The 25,530-nt window shown below is 36.1% G+C and overlaps 1 protein-coding gene and 1 long non-coding RNA gene across 4 annotated transcripts; both read left to right on the forward strand.

Moving 5' to 3' along the window:
- The first annotated feature begins 5,142 nt into the window (after positions 1-5,142).
- Positions 5,143-23,087, forward strand: LOC149148697 (gamma-tocopherol methyltransferase, chloroplastic-like). Of its 3 annotated transcripts, none has more exons than XM_089438174.1 (5): positions 5,143-5,512; positions 21,502-21,578; positions 21,684-21,794; positions 22,199-22,291; positions 22,390-23,087. In XM_089438174.1, exons 1-2 carry the CDS (start codon positions 5,242-5,244, stop codon positions 21,546-21,548), a joined length of 318 nt encoding a protein of 105 aa, XP_089294300.1. In that variant the 5' UTR covers positions 5,143-5,241; the 3' UTR covers positions 21,549-21,578; positions 21,684-21,794; positions 22,199-22,291; positions 22,390-23,087. The 3 variants fall into 3 exon arrangements, with proteins under 3 accessions (XP_089294300.1, XP_089294301.1, XP_089294302.1); XM_089438175.1 differs by having other exon boundaries at positions 22,735-23,087; XM_089438176.1 differs by lacking the exon at positions 22,199-22,291 and having other exon boundaries at positions 22,735-23,087.
- On the forward strand, positions 7,586-11,899 carry LOC149148698 (uncharacterized). Its single transcript, XR_016262260.1, has 4 exons — positions 7,586-9,638; positions 9,764-9,832; positions 10,364-10,443; positions 10,662-11,899. It is a non-coding gene; the product is annotated as an uncharacterized LOC149148698 (long non-coding RNA).
- Positions 23,088-25,530: the final 2,443 nt, after the last annotated feature.

The following is a 25,530-nucleotide window of genomic DNA, read 5'->3' on the forward strand; positions in this document are numbered from 1 at the left end:
GTTTTGTGCTTCAATGATCTGTTGTGAAAGTTGAATGAATTGTGGTCTTCAGATTGTAATGTTGTGCTTCAGGAATATCCAGTTTGAAAATGTATAAAAGGTGGTACCTGAAAGAAAGAAGATTGTAGGTCAGCACCTACGTACTAGTATCTTAGCTAGTACAAGAGCAAAGGGGGTTGGAGCTCCCTTCCAAGGGAGTTTGGAGAACGAGAGAAGGTTGAAGCCTTCAGCAGGTTGTAGCCTGCGTACTGATATAAGGCTGCACCAGTACAAAAAGATTGTAAACTGAAGTTTCATATTAAAGAAAGATAGAGACGACTTGCAGCAGGTGGTTTTCACCCACATTGGGTTTCCACCTTATATCATGGTGTTCATGTGTGTGTGGTTTTTGTGTGATCTGTTCTACTGCATCTGTTTACTCTTAATATGGTGAATAATGTCCTTATGCACTTAACTGAAGATAAACTAACCGAATTATGATTTCTGGCTATACGCTGTTTTCTTTAGACACAGTTGCGTGTACACGCTGGTTCACTGAACGAAAGTAGCGTATATGTTTTTGAGCATTGAAAAAGTTTTATAGTTCTGATAATACTGATTCACCCCCCCTCTCAGTATTATTTTCAACATTTAAGACTGCTTCTACATATTTAACTTGAGAAATGAAAACACCATTTTCATTTTGGTCTACTTCAATTCCAAGAAAATATCTAAAGAAGCCCAATTCAGTCATTTCAAATTCACTTTTCATGTTTGCTTTAAAATCAACAATGAGAGAAGCATTATTGCTAGTAAAAATTAAATCATCTACATATAAAACAACAATAAGAATCTTACCGTCATTCTCCTTTATGTAGAGTGTGGGTTCACCATCACACTTATCAAACCCATTCTCAATCATATAAGCATCTATTCTGCTGTACCATGCTCTTGGAGCTTGCCTCAACCCATAAAGAGCGTTCTTTAGTTTGCAGACTTTATGCTCTTGACCTTCAACTTCATAGCCTGAAGGTTGTTCAACATAAACCTCTTCTTTTAACACTCCATCTAGGAATGCAAATTTAACATCCTTCTAATAAATCTTCTATTTTTGTTGTGCTGCAATAGACAACACTGTTCTGACTGTTTCCATCGTTGCTACTGGTGCAAAGGTTTCATCATAGTCTTTGCCTTGTTGCTTCTTGTAGCCTTTTACAACAAGTCTTGCTTTGTACCTGTCAATCTTGCCTTCAGCATTGCTTTTGGTCTTATACACCCACTTAACTCCAATGGCATCTTTGCCTTCATGGAGGTCCACTAACTCCCATGTTTTACTCTTCTCAATTGCACCAATTTCTTCATTCATAGCTTCAATCAATTTATCTTCATTTACAACATCTTCAAAATGAACTCGGTCATCAACATGACAATACAAAGTGAATAATGAATTCAGACCAGTATTGTTACTTACCTCTCCTTGTTCATAAATCTCATTCAAATTTCTGAATCTTGGTCTTCTTGGTGTGCTTGCAGTTCCATTCGAACTTGAGGGTATTTCTGTTCCCTGTGGTGTGCTTGGAGAAGCACTTCCTTGACTTCTCAAGATTGTTCGAATTCCAGCTTGTGGTGTGGTTTGTTGTACTTGTTGTGGTGGGGGAGGAGCCACCAAGGAAGGATTATTTGTTGTTGTCCCTTCCTCTTCTTCTTCGTGAGATACAATTGTCTTCACATTCAGTCTTCTCTAAGCTTCCATCCCAAGCTTCATCTTCAATGAACTGCACATCTCTGCTTCCTATCAATTTCTTGGTGGATGGATTATAGAGTTTGTATGCTTTTGACTCATCACAATAGCCAATAAAGACACATTTCTCCCCCTTACTCTCAAGTTTCTTCCTTAGCTGATCCGGTACATGTGCATATGCTACACAACCGAATACTCTCATGTGAGTGACAGTTTGCTTTTGACCACTCCATGCTTCTTCTGGTATTTTGTTCATGACAGCTTTAGTTGGGCATCTATTCAAGATGTAAACTACGCAAGTGACAACTTCTGCCCAATACTCATGCGGCAAGTGTCTTGCCTTCAGCATACTTCTGACCATATCAAGAATGGTCCTATTTTTCCTTTCGGCAACACCGTTTTGCTGAGGTGTATACCTCGCGGTGAACTTCTTTTGTATGTCATTCTCTCTGTAAAAACATAGAAAGTCTTTGGAGATGTACTCTCCTCCTCTATCTATTCTGAGCACTTTGATATAATGCCCACACTCCTTCTCAACAAGACTTTTGAAGTGGCGGAATTTCTCAAACACTTCACTCTTCTGTTTCAGCATATACACCCATGTCTTTCTGGTGTAATCATCAATGAAAGTTAAAGCATATTTATTTCCGGCAAATGATGGTATTTGCATCAGTCCACACACATCAGAGTGAACAATTTTGAAGGGTGCTTTTGCCCTTATACTCTTTCCTGCTGGAAAGCTTTCTTTGTGTTGCTTTCCCAAGATGCAGCCTTCACAAAGGCTATCAGGTTTCTCGATCAATGGCAATCCCTTTACCATTCTCTTTCTATGCAACAGATTCAAGCCTCCGAAATTGAGATGTCCAAATCTCAAGCCCTACAAACAATTCTCATCTTTCACTTGTTCCTAAAAGACTTCTTGTGTTACAGCTGCAATAGTTCTACCTTCCTTCAAATCTGCCCTTAGTTTGAGAAGAAACATTCTATTTTTGGTCATCTGCACCTATGTAATGATCTTCTTACTTGGAGGTATGTCTCTGATTGTACACATATCATCTTTGAAGAACACATTGTAAACTTTGTCAATGAGCTGTCCAATGCTCAAAAGATTACATTTCAGACTAGGTACATAGTATACATCTGGCACAATCATCTATTCTCCATTTCTTGCTAGAATACTGACTCTACCCTTACCCTTGACAGATATCTTACTATCAGTTCCTGTTGTTACCTCAGATTTCACATCTTCATCCAGATTGGCAAACATTTCAATGTTTCCAGTCATGTGATTACTACAACCTGAGTCTAAGAACCAAAAATCTTCTTGTTTGTCTTGTGCTATGTTACATGTTAACAGCACAATCTTTGGATTCTTATCTTCTTCATTTGTAAAATTAGCATTCTGCCTACTATTCATGTCATTTTCTTTTTTCCTACATTCATTGGCGTAGTGCCCATATTTCTTACAATAATGACATTGGACTTGGGATTTGTCATACCTTTGTCCATGAGCTTGTTGTTTGCTTGAACCTTCATCTTGGTTCTGATTGCAACTCTTTCCACTTGTGCTTGCAGGATTATTTCTGCCTTTGTTTTGGCTTTTTCCACGACCTCTGTTATTTGCTATGCCTCGACCTTTTCTTTGGCCAAAATACATCTGAGTCTTGAATGCTTGCTCAAAAGAGGAATATGTTCCTCTACTCAATCTGTGTTCATGAGACATAAGAGAAGCACTCAGTTCATCTACCGTGAACTGTGAGAGATCCTTTGTTTCTTCTATTGCTACCACAATAGCTTCAAACCTTGAGGGTAAACTTCTCAAGATCTTCACTACAATCATTCTTTCTTCAAGAATCTCACCATGAGATCTTATCTGGGTTATCAACCCAATAACCTGAGTGAAAAATGAATCTATTGTATCATATTCCTTCATGTTGAGTGTTTCAAAGTCTCTCCTCAACATCCGCAACTTTCCAGTCTTCACCTACTCCATGCCTTCATAGGCAGTTTTGAGAATATCCCATGCCTCCTTGGATTTTGTTACTGCTGCAATCCGTGGAAAAACACTTTCATGTACTGATTGGAAGAGAAAAAAGAGGGCTTTGGCATCCTTCTTCCTGTCTCTCTTCAACTGGTCTCTTTCTGCTACTGTCAAAGCAGCCAATGTTGTTGCATCTGCAGGTCAACATAGCCAGCTTGAACCAGCTCTCATATTCCTTGAAAAGCAAACAATGCTTTCAATGTTATGGACCAATAGCTGTGATTTTTCCCATTAAACTATAGCAGTTGGGAATTTGTCAAACCAGTTCCAGCATCTGCCATCTTAACCTGTATAAATAAGGAAGAGATACTGACTGTATAAATAAAAACAAGCAAAAACTTTCTCTGCTGGAGAAAATCTGCTCAATAAGCTTCTTACAACTCCTACAGTGAAAAACAAACTTTGTTTTTGACTCACTGAGTGCCTAGACCAGCTCTGATACCATGTTGGAAATTTCTGGTAATTTCAAACACAAAAGAAATTGCACAGAGAAAAATGCTCTAATTTAATACAGGATCTTAATCATAACAAAAAAATGTTACAAAATAGTCTTCCTCTTCAGAGCGGTTACAACACGAACCCTTCAGTTCCAGAAACTAATTTCACTATCTCAGCACTGTTGTGCATTTCAGAAATTACAAAACTCTCTCTTACTTCTACACACACACTGTTGTGCCTGCCCTTGCATTTTTTTAATATATAATGAACAACACAAAACTATCTTACATGCGTTTTGCTTGTGCCCATACTTTCGTAAAATAGAAAATAATAAAATTAAAAATTTCAGTTACATTTACCAACCGCGGTAAATATCATTAATTACACGGCTGAAAATATCTTATCGGAATTTAACGCATGGCCTATCACAATATCGCACCATCGCATCGGCGGAAGAGAAAACGATGTGTCGCCGCTGCCATAACCGTTGAATCATGCAATTTGCAATATGCATCGGGAAATCGCAATCGCTGACAATCGAAGGGACGTAATGAAGGTTGACAAGGAAATGTGCTATATGCGATCTGCGACTTGATAGCATCAATAGGAACTCAAATGGAGGTTTTCAAGAAACAAAACGTTGCGGTCGATATCGCTCCACGGCAGTTTAAAGTATCATTCCAACCAGGGAGTATGCCAATACAAGGAATATATAATTTATTTTACTAATCCTTGGGTCCCTTTCCAGCAGCACTCATTGTATTGTGATAAGATGATACAGAAATAATGTTGACAATGAGCATTCGGTGGTGGCGGTCGACGTTCAGCAGAAATGGAGCGGATCTTAAAGATCCTGAAAACAGTAATATGACGTTGGAGACAGATGTTCAATGGAGTTAGTAGACAAAAAGTTATTTAATTATTAGTTGAATATGAAATATTGGATCTTGATGTTTGATGACTACGTTCTGGAACAGATAATCGAGCAATTAACGATGTAATCCACCATTATAAATTGAGATGAGTGTACGAACCTTTTTATATGTGGTGTGGAATTCAGTGTACTGTGTTGTGTTTGAATTGTGAGGAGGGACTAACTGTATTCAAAATGTCGGGGGAGGATGGTGAGGTGAGCGTGGAAAAGCTGCCTTCGGATGTTGCGGAGTTCTACGATCAGTTCTCTGCTGCGTGGGAGCAGGATCGTGGGGAGCACTTACACGTCGGCTTCTACGACGTCTCTTCTCCGCCTCACAACCTTCTCGATGACAAAGCTGCCGCTGTGGAAGAGGCTCTCAAATTTGCAGACATTTCTGGTTAGAAGTAGCCATGAAAATTTTCGTACCATCGTCCTTTGGTTTGTTATACAAGTATTGATTTGATTTTAAAGATTTGTTTTATCGTTTTGAATTTATCTGGAGTATAAATTTTGGGATTTGTTTTATCGTTTTGAATTTATCTGGAGTATAAATTTTGGGAATATTTCACGATTTAATGTACAGCAGTAAGATTGGTAATATCTTTTAACTTTGCTGTTGTTAATAAAATATTAAAATATTTCTAAAATCTACGATCAGCAATAATGATAATAGTGATAGCTAGATTGTTTTTTTTGGGTAGTTGATTCATGGATTTGTTTTCGGTGCTACTTAGTTAGGTCGGTCCACTCCTTAAACAACCACTTGGAGTTATCATAATTTTATTTTTAAGATGGGCCAGTTTTGTAACCTGCACAGGCCATTAATGGCCAAGGCGTGTGCTGGATGTTGGGTGTGGACTAGGAGAGAGTTCGAGGTATTTGAGTAGGAAGTATGGAGCCCATGTTGATGGCATCACCATCAGCAAATGGCAGGTTGAAAGGGCCACCGCCCTTACTGCTGCCGAAGGTCTCAGCGATAAGGTGTATGGAAATTTTCAAGTAAAGGCTAACCTAAGTACCATCGCTAGCAAGGTATATGAAAATTTTCAACTAAGGAAGTATCTTCGCTAGTAAGGTAAATGCACTAAAGGCTAATTAGGTTAGTTAGGTTATGGTAGATTTTAATAATATTTTGGAATTTGATGGGTTAACTTAGTATGAATATGGCTTAATTTTAATGTTAATTAAAACTGAGTCATTAAAACTTACTCAGTTGAATATTTAATTTATATAATTCATATTAAAATCTAATATGACGTCTCAATATTAAAATGCGATATTAAAAAACAATATTAAAATTACAATAATAAAAGTCTAATATTGCCCAAGGGGCTTTGGATTGATGGTGAATGGGTGCGCTATTAAGGCACTCCTTGCGATAGGTCACCGGTTGAAATCCCCCGTGGGTACTTAGGTTAGTCTTAGTCTTAACAAGAAAAAAAAAAGTCTAATATTAAAATATAATATCTAAAATCTAATTATTACTTATATCATTATATAATGTTTATGGGTGGTAGCGTAATTGAGAAAAGCATGTTCGCAAGCCTTTGCATACCCAAGCAATCGAAAATTCAATCCTTCCATACATATCTCACTAGCTCACTAGTTGAAAAGAAATAATTATAATTATATAATAACTAATATTAATATTAATATTAATGTTAAATCTAAGCCATAGACCTAATAATCACTTGATGTATCTTTATGGGAGTATATCAACCATATTTATTAATGTGTTAATTTTATAAACATAAATAAAATATATTATACATTTTGAATAGAGAAATGTATTACTTGTATAAATTTATATATAAATAAAAAAATAAAAAATAAAAAATTCAAATTTCTAATAAAAAATAAAAATACATTTATTGATATGATTTTTATATTAATTTAAATTTAATTAAATAACATAATAATCTAATATAATAAAATAACCCTATTATCCATTGTTAAAATACAAAAATCAACTATAATGGTTATGAAATAAAAATTGCTTTAAACATCTCTACTTTTGATAAAAGTTATGTTTCAATTTTGTTTAACTCTTAGTGACATTTGATAGTAGATTTGCATTCCATGGGATTTTATTCATATTTTAATTAACTTGCAATTAAAAAAAAAAAAAAAACTCATAACCACTTTAACAAAAATTGATAAAAATTCTCCTAACCATTTGATCTATTAGAATTTGATAAAAATTCTAACAATTCTAACTAGAAACCAATTTTTTTAACTCATAATATCTTTAGAGTGATTATTTTTTTTACAGGGTCATCTCCTAATTAACTTACAATTTAAAAAAAAAAATTCACAACCACTTATCTATCAAAAATTGATAAAAATTCTCATAACTACTTATCTATAAAAAAAATGATAAAAATTCTAATATGAGACAATTTTTTTAACTCATAATATCTTTAGAGTGATTATTTTTTTACAAATTTATCTCTTAATTAACCTACAATTTTTAAAAACACTTACAACACTTAATCTATCAAAAAATGATAAAAAAAATTTAACTCATAATATCTTTAGAGTGACATCTCTTAATTAACCTACAACTTTAAAAACACTCACAACCGCTTAATCTAAAATTAATAAAAATTCTCACAACCACTTGATCTATCATAGGGATTTTCGTCATCTCTTAATTAACCTAGAACTTTTAAAATACTCGTAACCACTTGATGAAGAAAACTTTGATCGCATTTTTTATTGGATTTCCTGGCATAAATGATGGAAATGGGTCTTGAATACAAATTACTGATGGAAATTGTTGATGAATTAAAATGATGTATTTCTTTATTTGAGAAAGAATATAAAATGAAAGATGTAATAGGGAAAAAAATAACAGAGATATATCGCAGAAAGACAAACTATAACGTAATCATGTAGAAGTAACATTTTTTTCCTACTTAAAACAAAAAAATTACAAATTATCACACCGATTATATTATTGAATCTTAACTTCCAATCTTCTTATTTAACTTTTAGTTATCAAATAATGGACGGTTCAGTAAGATATTATAATGTTCTTTGGTCATTATTGTTTGGAAGGGGATGAATGATCGGAATCGCTCGTTCAAGATTGATCTGACATGGACAATGTACTTGACTTCGTTATTAGTCCCTGCTCGGACTATAGCGTTCGATCGAACGTTTGACCGCCTATTAATTTATCCGTTGACCGTTTTTTTTTATGTTTTCTTGTGTTTTAACCAAAGTTTAATCGTAGCAATTTTGTTCACTTAAATTTTATCCAAAGTTTTAACTCTGAAAGCGCATTGTACCTCTTATTGCAGGCTTCACGTGGCCCGATGCAAGAAAATTGTGGCAATACTATTTTAACCAAAGTTTTGTCATTTTATATACCATGTCATTTTATATACCATTTCCAATTTGTATTTTATCCAAAGTCTGGAAAATTATGGTGACAAACATGAAACTTAGGTGCATGCAAAGTTTATTATATAGCTGCCACCTCTCACGCAGCTGGCTACCACTGTCTGCCACAGTCTGCCACCTCTCAAGTAGCTCGCTACCACATTAAGGTACCTTCCTAATTTCTGAAGGAAAGGTGATGCTGTAAGCCAAATTGATCGACACAATTTCCATTGCTATGCTGGATGGATGGATTGAAATCTTTAATTTCTCTGGTTTTAGTTTAAACAATTCATGGAATATTTCTACATTTTCTGCAATAATAGTTCTTCGTTTATTTATTTATTCTTTCCTGTTTCCTGGGCAAAGCACTGAGTGCAAAGAGTTGATTCATATTTGCAAGGTACCTAGCAACTCCGTCCCAACACTTCTGGGGATGTGCTTCATCTCTTTTTTCTTTTAATTCTGCAATGAATTGCCTAATTGTTGTTCTCAGTTGTTTGTCTGCTCCCCGGCATGGCCATGCATGCGTTTCTTTTTTCATTCTAATTTTGGTTCTGGTTGATGTTTTCTTTTGTTTGTATTGTTTCATCTGCGTTTCTTTTTTCATTCTAATTTTGGTTCTGGTTGATGTTTTCTTTTTCATTTTTCTTTTGTTTGTATTGTTTTATCTGCGGAACTATTTTTTTTTCCTTTAATTTTAAATTGCGGAATGCAGAGTAGAGGGAAGGCAGACATAAAAGGAATCCCTGATTTCGAATTCACAGAGGTATGCTTTTGTTTGGTTTAATGTGAATCCATAGACAGATATTTCGAATGTTTTCAAACTAGTGTATATATAGAAAGCGGATGCTGCCTGTTAGATTATGGCCTCGCTTGGATTGGTTCGGATTCCTCTGTTTCTCAACAATTTAATCCTTAACACGCGTGGCTTGCTTTTTGTAGTGCTCTCTGCATCAGTCTTTTTTTCCATCTTTATCTTTCTGAGGTCGTGTTTCGTTGGTTTGCAGGTGAGTGAGAAGAGCAGAAGATAACGATAAACTCAATATTTTTTGATGTGGATGTGGAATTGGCCTGTGCGTGACATCGCTAAATGCGGTCGTTCTTGCCTCACCGATTCAGCCCTCGTCTCCATGAAGGTAGGGTTGCATTCCTCCGATTTTCTTTCATTCTGGCTTTGCGGAATTAATCTGACAAAACCTAACTCTGCTAGACAATGGATTGGTTTAGGAGAGTGTGACAGTTTTTATTATTTTTATCTCAGGGGAATTGCAGGGTTTTAATGCAATGGAGAAAGCCCATTGGCATTTCAATTGAAAGCGAGCCATTCCAGGTATTTTCTGCGTACACGTCAATTGGTTTAAATTTCTTTGGTGGGTTGTTAGGGTTTCGCTGAACTGTTACTAAAATGGAGTTGTCTACCGACGCAACAAAATAGCTCGCCTGAAGGCAGTTTTTAGTTGGGGTAAATTTTTTAATAGATTAGCACCACTAAAACCTTTGCGGCACCTAAAATACTGAGGTTTAACAGCTGTAATTAAAATTTTCAAAAAATTACCAGAATTTTTATAATCTTGTTAAAATTCCTAAACTATTTTGTAGATTTTTTAAACTACGCGTTAAAGAATATCGTATGTTTAAAGGAAGAGCCTCTCTGTTGAAAGACAATCAGATGAGGAGAGTGAGTTTGCTTTTTCGTTTTATTTTTCTATTTGCCCAGAATTTAATCTTGAAAAAGATTTTTCAGCTTTGATAGTTGGCTTGACTGAGGGCAAATACTGAGGTTTAACAGCTGTAATTAAAATTTTCAAAAAAATTACCAGAATTTTTATAATCTTGCTAAAATTCCTGAACTATTTTGTAGATTTTTTAAACTACGCGTTAAAGAATATCGTATGTCTTAAAGGAAGAGCCTCTCTGTTGAAAGACAATCAGATGAGCAGAGTGAGTTTGCTTTTTCGTTTTATTTTTCTATTTGCCCAGAATTTAATCTTTAAAAAGATTTTTCAGCTTTGATAGTTGGCTTGACTGAGGGCTTGATTTCAATAACCTTTAAAGGTATAATCTGACGTTACGGTTGTCTCTTATAACGTGTGATTCACTTTATGACTATTATGTTTTCGATTGACCACTAACTCTGAGCTATGCACTGATGTCTCTAGAAGCCGTGTGCAGAAGACTGGTACTGATATTCTGATGGTCATTCAACACGATCTCCTTGAGCTGAAGGTGAGTGGCGTCAATGCATTTTGTATAATTTCCAATTGCTGCGTCCCAATTCAAGCACTGAGTACAAACAGTGTGTATTATGTCAAAAATTATGATAACTGTCTACGATTACTGTATTTTGCGATCAATTATAGGCGTTTTCAAAAGATTAATGTATTCTCCTAAAAGCCAACTGCAATGGGGAATGTGGATTTATTTATTTCTTAAATAAAATTAATATCGTTATAAATGATGCTTAGTTAGATGTTTCTCCGGTTTGTGAGGGCACCAATTCAAGCACTTAGTATATACTATGAGAGCGCTTACTGGTATGTAATCACTTGACAACAGAGACCCCAGTACTATTTTCTTGCTACCAGGAATCCAAACAAATAGAGAATAAAAGGGTGAGATGAACACCATACCTGAGATTGAAATAGGTCATAGGATGCCCTGCTGCTTGCTCGCTTGCAACTGCTTCATCTTTTTGTGCTTCCTAATTCCTCCCAATCTGGTAGATACTCTAGTGGACTTCATAAATCTCTGATCTCAAACCAGTTATTTCTACAATGCAGAAAACTCAGATTTTGCAATTCCCAGCGTTTGGTCAAACTCTAATAGGTAAGAAGAGCACTCAGACAATATGATGCGAGTTGTAGCCACAAATTTATACATGAAATGCTTTAGGTTTGAATAGGATATAACCCTACGCGTCTGTGATAGCGCTGTCCAAATAAGTAAGCATTCTCCAACTCACGCTGCTTCGATGGTTTTCTATGTCGTTGGATATCCATTCCCAGGTCACTCTTGTTTCAGGTAATCATGTGAAACAAATAATATGGTAAGTTGAAGCATTTTGGAGTAGCTACCATTTGTTGCAAGTGATCATGTCTATTGACAACTCTGTTTTATACGTGTCGTCTTAATAAAATGTTTAATTGCATATCCAACATATGGTGTTGCATGTTTGGGGTGTCGTTTTAATAAAATGTTTAATTGCATATCCAACATATGATGTTACATGTGCCAAGAACAATTTTGTATGGTGTTGCATGTTACATGGGCCAAGAACAATTTTCAAAAAATCTGTTTCTTTTGGGACATGTTCATTTTCCAATCTGGAAAAAGGTGTTCAATTTTTTTGAACTTTTTTAAATTATGATTTTTTCAGATCTTAGTTCACTGAATTAGTGAATTTTATTTTGGACAAAAACATAAAAAATTAACACTCATTTTTTAAATTTTTATTTCAATTTTTTTTATCAAAATCCTATAATAATATTAACAAAATATAACAAAAATTTATTATATAAATGATGATATTTAGAAAAAACACACCTTAATTTTATTTTAATAAATATTTTTTTTTACATAAAATTTAAAACATGCGAGTGATATTTAAATAAACGCCTTAAACTTGGTAAAAATTTGTGAATCGTGATACAAATGTTTTCTCTGCTAAATAACAACATAATTACTAAATTAAACTTGGTAAAAATTTGTGAATCGTGACATAAATGTTTTCTCTGTTAAATAACAACATAATTTACTAAAAAATTTAATCTGGATTTCAACAATGAAAAATGCGGCCCACAAAAAGATTTAGATTAATTTAAATGTGTGGAGTTAGTGACAGTCCTCTTAGTGCAACAATTTAAATTTAATCTTGAACAACTAAATTTAAACTTGGTAAAAATTTGTGAATCGTGACATAAATGTTTTCTCTGCTAAATAACAACATAATTTACTAAATTAAACTTGGTAAAAATTTGTGAATCGTGACATAAATGTTTTCTCTGCTAAATAACAACATAATTTACTAAAAATTTTAATCCGGATTTCAGCAAGGAAAAATGCGGCCCCACTTTCTCTGCTAAAGAACAACATAATTTACTAAAAATTTTAATCTGGATTTCAGCAAGGAAAAATGCGGCCCCACAAAAAGATTTAGATTAATTTAAACGTGTGGAGTTAGTGACAGTTGGAAATTGAGCTTATTTAAAGCCCTTCCCAAAAGCAAACAAGCATTGCAGCGATTTCTTCTCAGCCTCTTTAACATTGTGGTTTTGGCTTGGCTTGGCTTGTTTGACGTTCTTCATTAGTAATGTAACGCAGAGAGGAGTTGAGGAATCAACCCACGAACGCTCCTCTCAAAAGAAATTTGAAATTAAAACTCACTGTGATACAACACCCACATGAATTGAATTCATGTCAGCTAGCTTCTTTGCCGAAAGCACGAGAAATGGTGCACAAATCAAAAAAGGGCATTCCCTTGCGGCAGGGACTACCGGCGGCATGCAGCACTTGTTTTTTTAACACTTGATAGTGCTTTTGACATGACCTTCCATTGGAATATGGTCACTGAGGATTATAACCAGACTGTCCCACTGAAAATATCAAATTTTAGAATCCGATTTCGTAGGAAAATGCCAAAAAGATGACTTGGTTTGCTTCGGAAAAGAGACTATCTCTTTGATTTCACACTGAAAAACTTGAGAGTCGCGTATCTGCGTGCGCAGGGAGTATGCCAGTAGAGGGAATATATAATTTATTTTATTAATCCTTGGATCCGTTTCCAGCAGCACTCATTTTATTGTGATAGGATGATATGGAAATAATGTTGACAATGTGCATCCGATGGTGGCGGTTGACGTTCAGCAGAAATGGAGCGGATCTTAAAGATCCAGAAAACAGTAATATGATGTTAGAGACAGATGTTCAATGGAGTTAGTAGACAAAAAATTATTTAATTATTAGTTGAATATGAAATATTGGATCTTGATGTTTGATGACTACGATCTAGAACAAATAATCGAGCAATTAACGATGTAATGCAGCATTATAAATTGAGATGAATGTATGAACCTCTTGATATGTGGTGTGGGATTCTTGTGATTGAATTCTGAGGAGCGACTGACTGATTGTATTCAGAATGTCGGGCGAGAATGGTGAGGTGAGCGTGGAGAAGTGCTTTCGGATGTGCGGAGTTCTACGATCAGTTCTTCGCTGCGTGGGAGTAGGATCATGGGGAGCACTTACACATTGTTGGAATATTAATTCCAACTGCCGTGCAAGACCACCGATTTACTTCACGGAAATACACTATCGGGAGGGAAAAACACTCTAAACCCTCAAAAATCAAAATCACAGGCTTAAAGGTTCAATTTGCGACAGCCGTTGGATCTGGCCGATCAACAATCCAGATGACAGATCGCAATCGGAGGAGGCATGCAGCAGTAACGACGCGGGACATTGCCGATGACTGATCGCCGATATCGCATCGGCAAGTTTCAATGTAGGACTTATAAAGGAGTCGCCATATCGGCAGTAGCATCGCGATATCGTCGATATCGCATCGGCGCTTTCAAAAGGTGGCAGGCCCTTTGCACAGATATGTTTGCAATCCGATAGCCGGACCCGATGGGCATAAAGCATTGTGCTGTATAATATTTCAGTTCCGCCAACAGCCAACTTTCCCGTGTTTTGTAATGGCGCAATGCTATGGTGCAATATTGTGATATGCCTGCATTATACGTAGATAGGATATTTTTAGCCGAGTAATCAATGTTATTTACTGCGGTTGGTAAATGCACGTAGGATATTTTTTTTCTATCTTATCACTTAGAATCAAATATGATTTTAACCTTTATAATGTGTAATGAACAACAGTTCTGATGAGAAGCATGAAAGAGAGAATTTTTGGAAGAATCTGAGAGTTTTGTAATTATCTGTAAACGCACAGTAGTTCTAAGATAGTTGAAAACAGATTCTAGAACTGGAGCATTCCTATTGTAACCCCTCTGTAGAGGAAGACTATTTCTGTAACAGTTTTTTTTTATGATTAAGATCTTGTATTGAAACAGAGCGTTGTTCTCTGTCTAATTTCTTTTTTGTTTGAAATCACCAGAAATTCCCAACATGCTATCAGAGCTGGTCTAGGCACTCAGTGAGTCAAAAACAGAGTTTGTTTTTCACTGTAGGAGCTGTAAGAAGCTGAGTGAGCGACTTTCTCTAGCAGAGAAAGTTCTTTGCTTGTTTTAATTATACAGTCATTATCTTTTCTTTATTTATACATCTTAAGATGGCAGATGCTGGAACTGGTTTGACAAATTCCCAACTGCAACAGTTTAATGGGAAAAATTACAGTTATTGGTCCATAACAATGAAAGCATTGTTTGCTTCTCAAGGAATATGGGAGCTCGTTGAATCTGGCTATGCTGAACCTGCAGATGCAACACTGTTGGCTGCTTTGACAGTAGCAGAAAGAGACCAGTTGAAGAGCGACAACAAGAAGGATGCCAAAGCCCTCTTTTTTCTCTTCCAATCAGTACATGAAAGTGTTTTTCCACGGATTGCAGCAGCAACAAAATCCAAAGAGGCATGGGATATTCTCAAAACTGCCTATCAAGGCATGGAGAAGGTGAAGACTGCAAAGTTGCAGATGTTGAGGAGAGACTTTGAAACACTCAGCATGAAGGAATCTGATACAATAGATTCATTTTTCACTCAGGTTATTGGGTTGATAACCCAGATAAGATCTCATGGTGAGATTCTTGAAGAAAGAAGGATTGTAGAGAAGATCTTCAGATGTTTACCCTCAAGGTTTGAAGTTGTTGTGGTAGCAATAGAAGAAACAAAGATTCTCTCGCAGTTCACTGTATATGAACTGAGTGCTTCTCTTGTGTCTCATGAACACAGAATGAATAGAGGAACAGATTCCACTTTTGAGCAAGCATTCAAAACTCAGATGTCTTTTGGCCAAAGAAAGGGTCGAGGCAAAGCAAATAATAGAGGTCGTGGAAGAAGCCAAAACAGAGGTAAAAATAATCCTACAAGCACAAGCCGAAGGAGCTACAATCAAAACCAAGATGAAGGTTCAAGCAAACAGCAAGATCATGGACAAAGGTATGAAAAATCCCAAGTCCAATTGCATTATTGTAAGAAATATGGGCACTATGCCAATGAATGTAGAAAAAAACAAATTGACATGAATAGTAGGCAGAATGCTAATTTTTCAAATGAAGAAGATAAGAATCCAAAGATTATGCTATTAACATGTAACATTGCACAAGACAAACAAGAAGATTTTTGGTTCTTAGACTCAGGTTGTAGTAATCACATGACTGGAAATATTAAAATGTTTGCCAATCTGGATGAAAATGTGAAATCTGAGGTAACAACTGAAACTGATAGTAAGATATCTGTCAAGGGTAAGGGCAGAGTTAGTATCCAAGCAAGAAATGGAGAACAGATGATTGTGCTAGAGGTATACTATGTGCCTGGTCTGAAATGTAATCTTTTGAGCATTGGACAACTCATTAACAAAGGTTACAATGTGTTCTTCCAAGATGATATGTGTACAATCAGAGACATACCTCCAAGTAAAAAGATCATTGCACAGGTGCAAATGACCAGCAATAGAATGTTTCCTCTCAAACTCAGGGCAGATTTGAAGGAAGGTAGAACTATTGCAGCTGTAACACAAGAAGTATTTCAGGAACAAGTGAAAGATGAGAGTTGGTTGTGGCACTTGACATTTGGACATCTAAATTTCAGAGGCTTGAAACTGTTGCACAGAAAGGGAATGGTAAAGGATTGCCATTGATCGAGAAACTGGACAGCCTTTATGAAGGTTGCATCTTGGGCAAGCAACACAAAGAAAGCTTTCCAGTAGGAAAGAGTATAAGGGCAAAAGCACACTTGGAAATTGTTCACTCTGATGTGTGTGGACCGATGCAAATATCATCATTTGCCGTAAATAAATATGTTTTAACTTTCATTGATGATTACACCAGAAAGACATGGGTGTATATGCTGAAATGGAAGAGTGAAGTGTTTGAGAAATTCCACCACTTCAAAACTCTTGTTGAAAAACAGTGTGGGCGTTATATCAGAGTGCTCAGAACAGATAGAGGAGGAGATTACATCTCCAAAGACTTTCTACATTTTTGTAGATAGAATGGCATACAAAAGAAGTTCATCGTGAGGTATTTACCTCAAAAAAACGGTGTTGCCGAAAGGAAGAATAGGACCATTCTTGATATGGTTAGAAGTATGCTGAAGGCAAAACACTTGCCGCATGAGTATTGGGCAGGAGTTGTTACTTGCGGAGTTTATATCTTGAATAGATGCCCAACTAAAGCTGTCATGAATAAAATACCAGAAGAAGCATGGAGTGGTCAAAAGCAAACTGTCACTCACATGAGAGTATTCGGTTGTGTTGCATATGCACAAGTACCGGATCAGCTAAGAAAGAAGCTTGAGAATAAGGGGGAAAAGTGTGTCTTTACTGGCTATTGTGAGGAATCAAAAGCATATAAACTCTATAATCCATCCACCAAGAAATTGATAGTAAGTAGAGATGTGCAGTTCATCGAAGATGAAGCTTGGGATGGAATCTTAGAGAAGACAGTGAATGTGAAGACAATTGTGTCTCACGAAGAAGAAGAGGAAGGGACAGCAGCAAATAATCCTTCCTTGGTGGCTCCTCCTCCACCGCAGCAAGTACAACAAACCACACCACAAGCTAGAATTCGAACAGCCTTGAGAAGTCAAGGTAGTGCTTCTCCAAGCACATCACATGGATGTGAAATACCCTCAAGTTCGGATGGAACTCTAAGCACACCAAGAAGACCAAGATTCAGAAATCTGAATGACATTTATGAACAAGGAGAGGTAAGTAACAATACCGGTCTGAATTCATTATTCGCTTTGTATTTTCATGTTGATGACCCAGTTCATTTTGAAGATGTTGTAAATGAAGATAAATGGATTGAAGCAATGAATGAAGAAATTGGTGCAATTGAGAAGAGTAAAACATGGGAGTTAGTGGACCTCCATGTAGGCAAAGATGCCATTGGAGTTAAGTGGGTCTATAAGACCAAAAGAAATGTTGAAGGCAAGATTGACAGGCACAAAGCAAGACTTGTTGTGAAAGGCTACAACCAGCAACAAGACAAAGATTATGATGAAACCTTTGCACCAGTAGCAAGGATGGAAACAGTCAGAACAGTGTTGTCTATTGCGGCACAACACAAATGGAAGATTTATCAGATGGATGTTAAATCTGCATTCCTGAATGGAGTTTTAAAAGAAGAGGTTTGTGTTGAACAACCTCGGGGCTATGAAGTTGAAGGCCAAGAGCATAAAGTCTGTAAACTGAAGAAGGCTCTTGATGGGTTGAAGCAAGCTCCAAGAGCATGGTACAATAGAATAGATGCCTATCTAATTGAGAATGGGTTTGACAAGTGTGATGTTGAACCCACACTCTACATAAAGGAGAATTACGGTAAGATTCTTATTGTTGTTTTATATGTACATGATCTGATTTTTACCAGCAATGGTGCTTCTCTCGTTGCTAATTTTAAAGCAGTCATGAAAAATGAATTTGAAATGACTCACTTGGGCTTCTTAAGATATTTTCTTGGAATTGAAGTAGACCAAAGTGAAAATGGTGTTTTCATTTCTCAAGTTAAATATGTAGAAGCAGTGTTAAAAAGATTTAACATGCAGAACAGCAAGGCAACTATGAGTTCAACTGTAATGGGGTTGAAATTAACCAAAGAAGACAACAGCAAGGATTTTGATCCAAAATTGTACAAGAGCATAGTTAGCAGCCTTATGTACTTGACTCCAACTAGGCCGGACATTATGCACGCTGTGAGTTTAATCTCCAGATTTATGGAAAGACCGAAAGAGACTCATGTGCAGGCAGCCAAGAGTATTCTAAGGTATGTGAATTGAACGAAGGGGTTTGGTATTTTATACTCCTGTTCTGAAAGTTTCATGTTTACAGGTTACACTGACAGTGATTGGGCTGGAAGTGTTGATGATAGGAAAAGCACATCGGGATATGTGTTTCATATGGGATCGGGATCCATTTCATGGGCTTCCAAGAAGCAATCAGTTGTGTCTTTGTCAATAGCAAAGGCAGAGTATGTGGCACCAACAACAGCAGCATGCCAAGCAGTGTGGCTGAGAAGAGTTCTCAGAGATTTGTGTCATGAACAAGAAAAGGGCACAACCATTTACTGTGACAATAGCTCAGCAATAGCATTGTCTAAAAATTATATTTTTCATAAAAGGACAGAGCACATAGACACCAAATTTCACTTCATACGTGAATTGGTTAAAAATGGTGAGATTGTTTTGCAGCACTGTAGTACAGAGGATCAATTAGCCAACATCTTCACAAAACCATTGGGAAAGAAAGATTTTGATCATTTCAGGAAATGTCTGGGTATGTTTGAACTCCCAGCAGTTGAAATTAAATGGGAGTGTTGGAATATTAATTCCAACTGCCGTGCAGGACCAGTGATTTACTTCACAGAAATACACTATCAGGAGGAAAAAACACTCCAGAACCATCAAAATTCAAAATCGCAGGCTTAAAGGTTCAATTTGTGACAGCCATTGAATCTGGCCGATCAACGATCCAGATCGCATCGGCAGATCGCAATCGGAGGAGGCATGCAGCAGTAGCGACGCGGGACATTGCCGATGACCGATCGCCGATATCACATCGGTGAGTTGCAATGGAGGACTTATAAAGGAGTCGGTGTATCAGCAGTAGCATTGCGATATCGGATCAACGATATCGCATCGACACTTTCAAAAGGTGGCAGGCCCTTTGCACAGATATTTTTGCGATCCGATAGCCGGACCTAACAGGCATAAAGCATTGTGCTGTATAATATTTCAGTTCCGCCAGCGACCAACTTTCCCGTGTTTTGTAATGGCACAATGCGATGGTGCGATATTGTGATATGCCTGCATTAAACATAGATAGGATATTTTCAGCCGAGTAATCAATGCTATTTACTGCAGTTGGTAAATGCAGGTAGGATATTTTTCTTCTATCTTATCACTTAGAATCAGATATGATTTTAACCTATATAATGTGTAATGAACAGCAGCTCTGACGAGAAGCATGAAAGAGAGAATTTTTGGAAGAATCTGAGAGTTTTGTAATTATCTGTAAACGCACAGCAGTGCGAAGATAGTTGAAAATAGATTATGGAACTGGTGCATTCCTATTGTAACCCCTCTGTAGAGGAAGACTATTTCTGTAACAGATTTTTTTTTTGATTAAGATCCTGTATTGAAACAGAGCGTTGTTCTCTGTGTAATTTCTCTTGTGTTTGAAAACACCAGAAATTCCCAACACACGTTGGCTTCTACGACGTCCCTTCTCCACCTGACAAAATTCTCGATGACAAAACCGCCGTTGTCAGAATGGTGAAAGAGGCTCTCAAATTTGTAGACATTTCTAGTTAAAAGTAGCCATGAAAATTTTCATACCATCATCCTTTGGTTTGTTTTTTTTAAGAAAATGGGAGGGGCTAGTTTCTAGAAGAGGCATTATGGGCCCTCTTTTTTGTACGTATAAATGTCAAACAAGTTGAAAACTATCACATCATATTTACATTCACATTAAAAACCACATTGTAACAAATATATGCTGTTGTGCAACGTGGGGATCGAAACCTGGTGGGGAGCGTAGCAACCATAGCCCCAACCATCATATCATGCATAAGTATTGATTTGATTTTAAAGATTTGTTTTAGCGTTTTGAATTTATCTGGAGTATAAATTTTGGGAATATTTCACGATTTAATGTACATCAGTAGGATTGGTAATATTTTTTAACTTTGCTGTTGTTAATAAAATATTTCTAAAATCTACCATCAGCCGAAATGATGATAGTGATAGATTCTTTGTGATAGTCGAGGATGCCGATCTTAGCATGATAGTGATAGTTTGATTGTTTGTTTCTTTGGGTAGTTGATTGATGGATTTGTCTTTGGTGCTACTTAGTTAAGTTGGTCAACTCCTTAAACAATCACTTGGGAGTTATCATAATTTTATTTTTAAAGTCGGGCCAGTTTTGTAATCTGCACATGCCATAACTTAGTGATTGAGAGTGAGATTTCGACTGTTACTGGACGTCAATGTTTTGTTTGTTGTGTTGAAGAGGGGGAATCAAAATGTCCAAGGCATGTGCTGGATGTTGGGTGTGGATTAGGAGGGAGTTCGCGGTATTTGAGTAGGAAGTATGGAGCCCATGTTGAGGGCATCATTATCAGCGAATGGCAGGTTAAAAGGGCCACCGCCCTTACTGCTGCCAAAGGTCTCAGCGATAAGGTATATGAAAATTTTCAACTAAAGGCTAACCTAAGTACGATTGCTAGTAAGGTATATTAAAATTTTCAACTAAGGAAGCACCTTCGCTAGTAAGGTAAATGCACTAAAGGCTAGGTTAGTTGAGTTAGGTTAGTTGAAAGGTAAATGCACTAAAGGCTAGGTTAGTTGAGTTAGTGGAAGGTAAATTTTGATAATATTTTGGAATTTGATGTATTAAAGGCTAATTAGGTTAGTTGAGTTAGTGAAAGGTAGATTTTGATAATATTTTGCAATTTGATGTACTAAAATGTAATTTGGTTAGTTGAGTTAGTAAATAGTAAATTTTGATAATATTTTGGAATTTGATAGACTTAACTTTAATATGAATATTTCAATTTAGATCTTAATTAATAGATAGAATAACCTCAGCCAAGATATTCCAATTTAGATCGTAATGAGTTGATGTTGGTTCCAATATTTTAAGTTTTCTAGACTGAAACATGATTGAGTTGATGTTGATTCCAATATTTTAAGTTTTCTAGACTGAAACTGGATTGAGTTGATGTTGGTTCGAATATTTTAAGTTTTCTAGACTGAAACTGGATTTTGAATTGTGGACGTTTACACAGACTTGTTTTCAACTGGCTAATGCATTAGACCGGCCTTTTCTAGATGGGCAATGGAGAGTGGAGAGAACATGTCGGATAAAGAAAAGTTGAGCTAAGATTGGTTTGTTTCTTTTTTTATTGGTAAGTTGACACGAGTCCAAGTTTAAACACATAATGTATAATGTATTACTTATTATGCAATTCCGGAAATAGAAAATGATGTCTATGTCTCGATTTATTTAACAGTTTATGCAGGATCTGGCACGAGTAGTCGCTCCTGGTGGTTTGATAATAATGACGACCTGCTGCCACTGAGACTTCTTGAAAGGGGAGACCTCTCTGCAGCCTAGTGAGCAGGTATATGGATAATCAACTGTGAATTGCATTTGCACTAAGGGCACTATTGCAACTCTTTTCAGCTTGGTTTAATCATTTAAAATGTTAAAATGCCACTTAGGGTGAAGCGTCCTTTAGTTTAGTTACAATGTACATGGTTGCAACTAAGGCATGTTGATTGCAACTAGGCTATGGGTCTACTTCGATGGAGACATCAATTGAAACCCGTGTGAATATGAAGTTCCAGCATACATTATAGGGCATGCAATGGATGCAAAACTATTAAAAAGAGTCTGCAATGATTGGAAAGGATGGAAATCACTGAACATGCATGCATGTATAGCTAGCTGCATAAACTTTTCCAGTTCAGTTAGAGGCATTTTAAGTGTCGCGTTGTGACATCAAAAATTTTGAATTGGCATCAGGAGCTCTTGGACAACATTAGTCATGCATGTTGCCTTCCTGCTTAGTGTTCCATTGTTGACTATGTGAGGATGGCTCAAGCTTTGTCACTACAGGTGAACTCGTAGTTTTTCCATGAAATAAATCAAGACAGTTGAGAATAAAAGAGATTGCACTTTGTAGAGTTCTGATTAATTGAAGCTTTTTCCATCAGAATATCAAAACTGCAGACTGGTCAGAAAATGTAGTTCCCTTTTTTTTCGACAATAACAGACAAACTAACTCCGGTTCTCCCTTTTACTCCAATCTGCTATGATTAATGGTCCTCACTTTCCTTTTGGTATGTTTTATCTTTAGTAAATGGATTAAGATAAGAAGATAATGTCATTCATGTCTACAAATAATCGAAAGAAGGATTCAGTTACCTAAACATCTCAGTTTGATGTTAGCTGATATACTTAGTCGATAATTGAAATTTGGATTACTTTTCTGATTATTAGATTTCCCTCAATTTCACACTTGATTATCGTTCAGTAATTTGGTTTGGCTTCTTGGACAGCATTAAAGGCTATGAAAGGTGCAACTCCTATTCATCTATAGCTGGACGGCTTCAAACAGGAACTAGTAAAATATGCATATATCACTGCTCAGAAGCCTACATGAAGAACTTTGAAAATAAAACTATAAGCAAAATAAAGTTATTCCAAACGTTCATTTTGATTGTAAGAAAATCCTTTGTTGAGAGTTCCAAAGGTAGAGTGATTTAAAACTATATTACTGGAAGTAATTGTATAACTATTTGTGGTTTAACTTACAGTTTTGGAAGTAATTTTCTAAAGTATGTGCATGGTTTGACTTATAATTTTGTTAATTGTGTAAGCACATGATCTATATTTCAAGTTTATTTTCGGAGTAGTGGTACGTTTTGCCTAGACAAAAACTAATGTAAAATGTGAATATTGATTCACAAGGGTATTGTTATGTCATAAAATTGACCAATGTGTAAGTGTGCTTGTCTCTGGAGAAGGGTAAAATGGCTTTCCAAACTTACATGAGTTTTTTATTTGTTTGCATGGAGAGTTTTAGTTTTTAATTTATTTTTTTTAAAACGTATTTTAGTTTTTTATTAAATTTTGTGAAAAAGTTTTTAGTTTTTAATTTTTGTTTTTTTAAAAACGTATTCTATTTTTTTTTTAAATTTTGTAAAAAAGTTTCTATTACATTTTGATTTTTTTTTTTTAAATATATAAATAAATTTAATATTAGATTATTTTTTAAACATTCATATTATGCAAAATTTACAATGCAAATTTATAATTTCAATAATTTTCTGTTTAATTTCATACTAATGTTTTTTAAGCTAAAAGGCCATAAAAGAATAATTAGGAAAAGGAAGATATAGAAAATTTAGACTATTTTTTAAATAAATCCTACAATTATAATTAACAGTGAACTAATCCCTCGTGATACTAGTTTTAATTTTAAAATGATTCACAAAGAATCCAAACCAGCGTGTGTTTAAAGTAAAGCTTTATATTGATTCGTTAATACTTCAAAACCCGAAAAGCGTTAGGTTCCTTGCAAGGATACTTTTAATTTAATAAAAGATGTAAACCAAACCATATATAGGGTAAAGATTAAAAACTTAAGTTATAAATAGTATTTGTTTTAATAAATATTATATATATTCACAATTAAATCAAGATATTTTTGGGTTGTAGCTAAGATACTTAATAGTTTAGAGCTGCTTTTTCATGAATGGGAAATTTTATCATGTAACATTTGACTGGTAAATTAATTATATATATATATATATATATATATATATATATATATATATATTTTATTTTTTTGGATTTTAGGTATTTGTCATTCATTTTCTTATAGTTAAATCTCTGAGGTTTTTTTCATTCACAGTATTATCACCCCAAGAAACTCTCCTAGGTTGTATATCAGAGATGCTCTGGAACATTACAAACACAACAAGAATGTTGGAAAATGGTGGATGAATGGAAGGAATGATGTATATTCAAGCCAGATAACCACTTCTACTATGCTTAACCCTAGACATGGGTGAACACCCCAAGACTACAAAGCTTTAGACCACCAATTACTCACAATTTAAGGAATAGGTGAACATGGAGAATACTTACTACACTAACAGATACACAAGACCTTGTGATGGCCGACTGCAACTAGTTAAAAGGTCTGTAAATCTATTTCTTAATCCACAAATAGGATGACAACTCTCTGGCATTAAAATAACAGAAACCTGCATACACACTCAATGATACATACTATATTTTAACACAGCGGTGGGATGACGACCCTTCTAATTCTAAACATTAAGAGCACATGAAAAATGCATAACAGGCATAGCCTGGAACAAACAAGAAGTGGAAAGTGAGCAATTAACAGTAAAAGAAGCTTGTATTAGTTGAAAATGAAGACCAGACACTGTAGGTATCACAGTAGTTACAGTCTCCAGAAGTTGAAATTTACATCAAAACAATATCCATCAACCCTCCTTACATCTGTCTGTTGGGTAAATATAGAGTATGTTTACAAAGATATTCTGTTATGCTATGCGTGGAGGGGTCATAATTTACCACCAACCACATTAACTCTTTGAAATGGGTCTCTGCTGCAATTTGACTGCTTTAATGAACAAAACTGATCTTTTCTGATATTTTGTTGTCCTTCTCTGCACAAGTGGAGTGCTGTATGAGTGAAACTCCATAACTGGTAAATACCTTTGACTGCTCGAAGCCGTCCTTTTTTCTTCTCAGCCATCCCCTTCTTTAAATACAATTGTTGAGGATCAAAGAACAGCTGAGGGTAGTACAGACAGTATGGCGGGGGCAAACTGAACGGAGGAACGAATCTCAACCGTCGAATCACATAGATCGTCGGGGGAGATTAGTTTACAAGACGAATTGGGACATGACGTGGATGGAGAAGCGTGGGCCATCGGATCACAGTCGGGCAGATCCGATAGTGATCGGGGGGCAAACGAGCGCAGGGTTTAACGAGCGAGGGAGGGTGGTATCACAGGCGGGCGGTATTCCCTGCACCGCCTTTGGAGATGTGGCGGTTTCCATATAAACCCGTGCGATGCAATAGAACTGCGACGTGTGGCTTCTGCGATGGGCGGGAAGCCGCTTCCCCCATGCATTAACGAGAGGGCAGCTCGCGCGAGTGGGGCTTGCGACTACCGTCTGATCGCCCGACGGTCGGTCAGCTGGCGGGAATGTGCATGAGGTTTAACGCGCGATGAAAAAAAACAGCGACCGTTAGATCAGGACGCGGCAGATCAACGACTGCGAGGTTAATTGCACAGGTTTCATACTGTTAT

Source organism: Pinus tabuliformis, chromosome 9 (assembly GCF_031772625.1).
Source record: "Pinus tabuliformis cultivar Carrire ecotype Pingquan chromosome 9, CPIR1, whole genome shotgun sequence".
NCBI lineage: Eukaryota > Viridiplantae > Streptophyta > Pinopsida > Pinales > Pinaceae > Pinus > Pinus tabuliformis.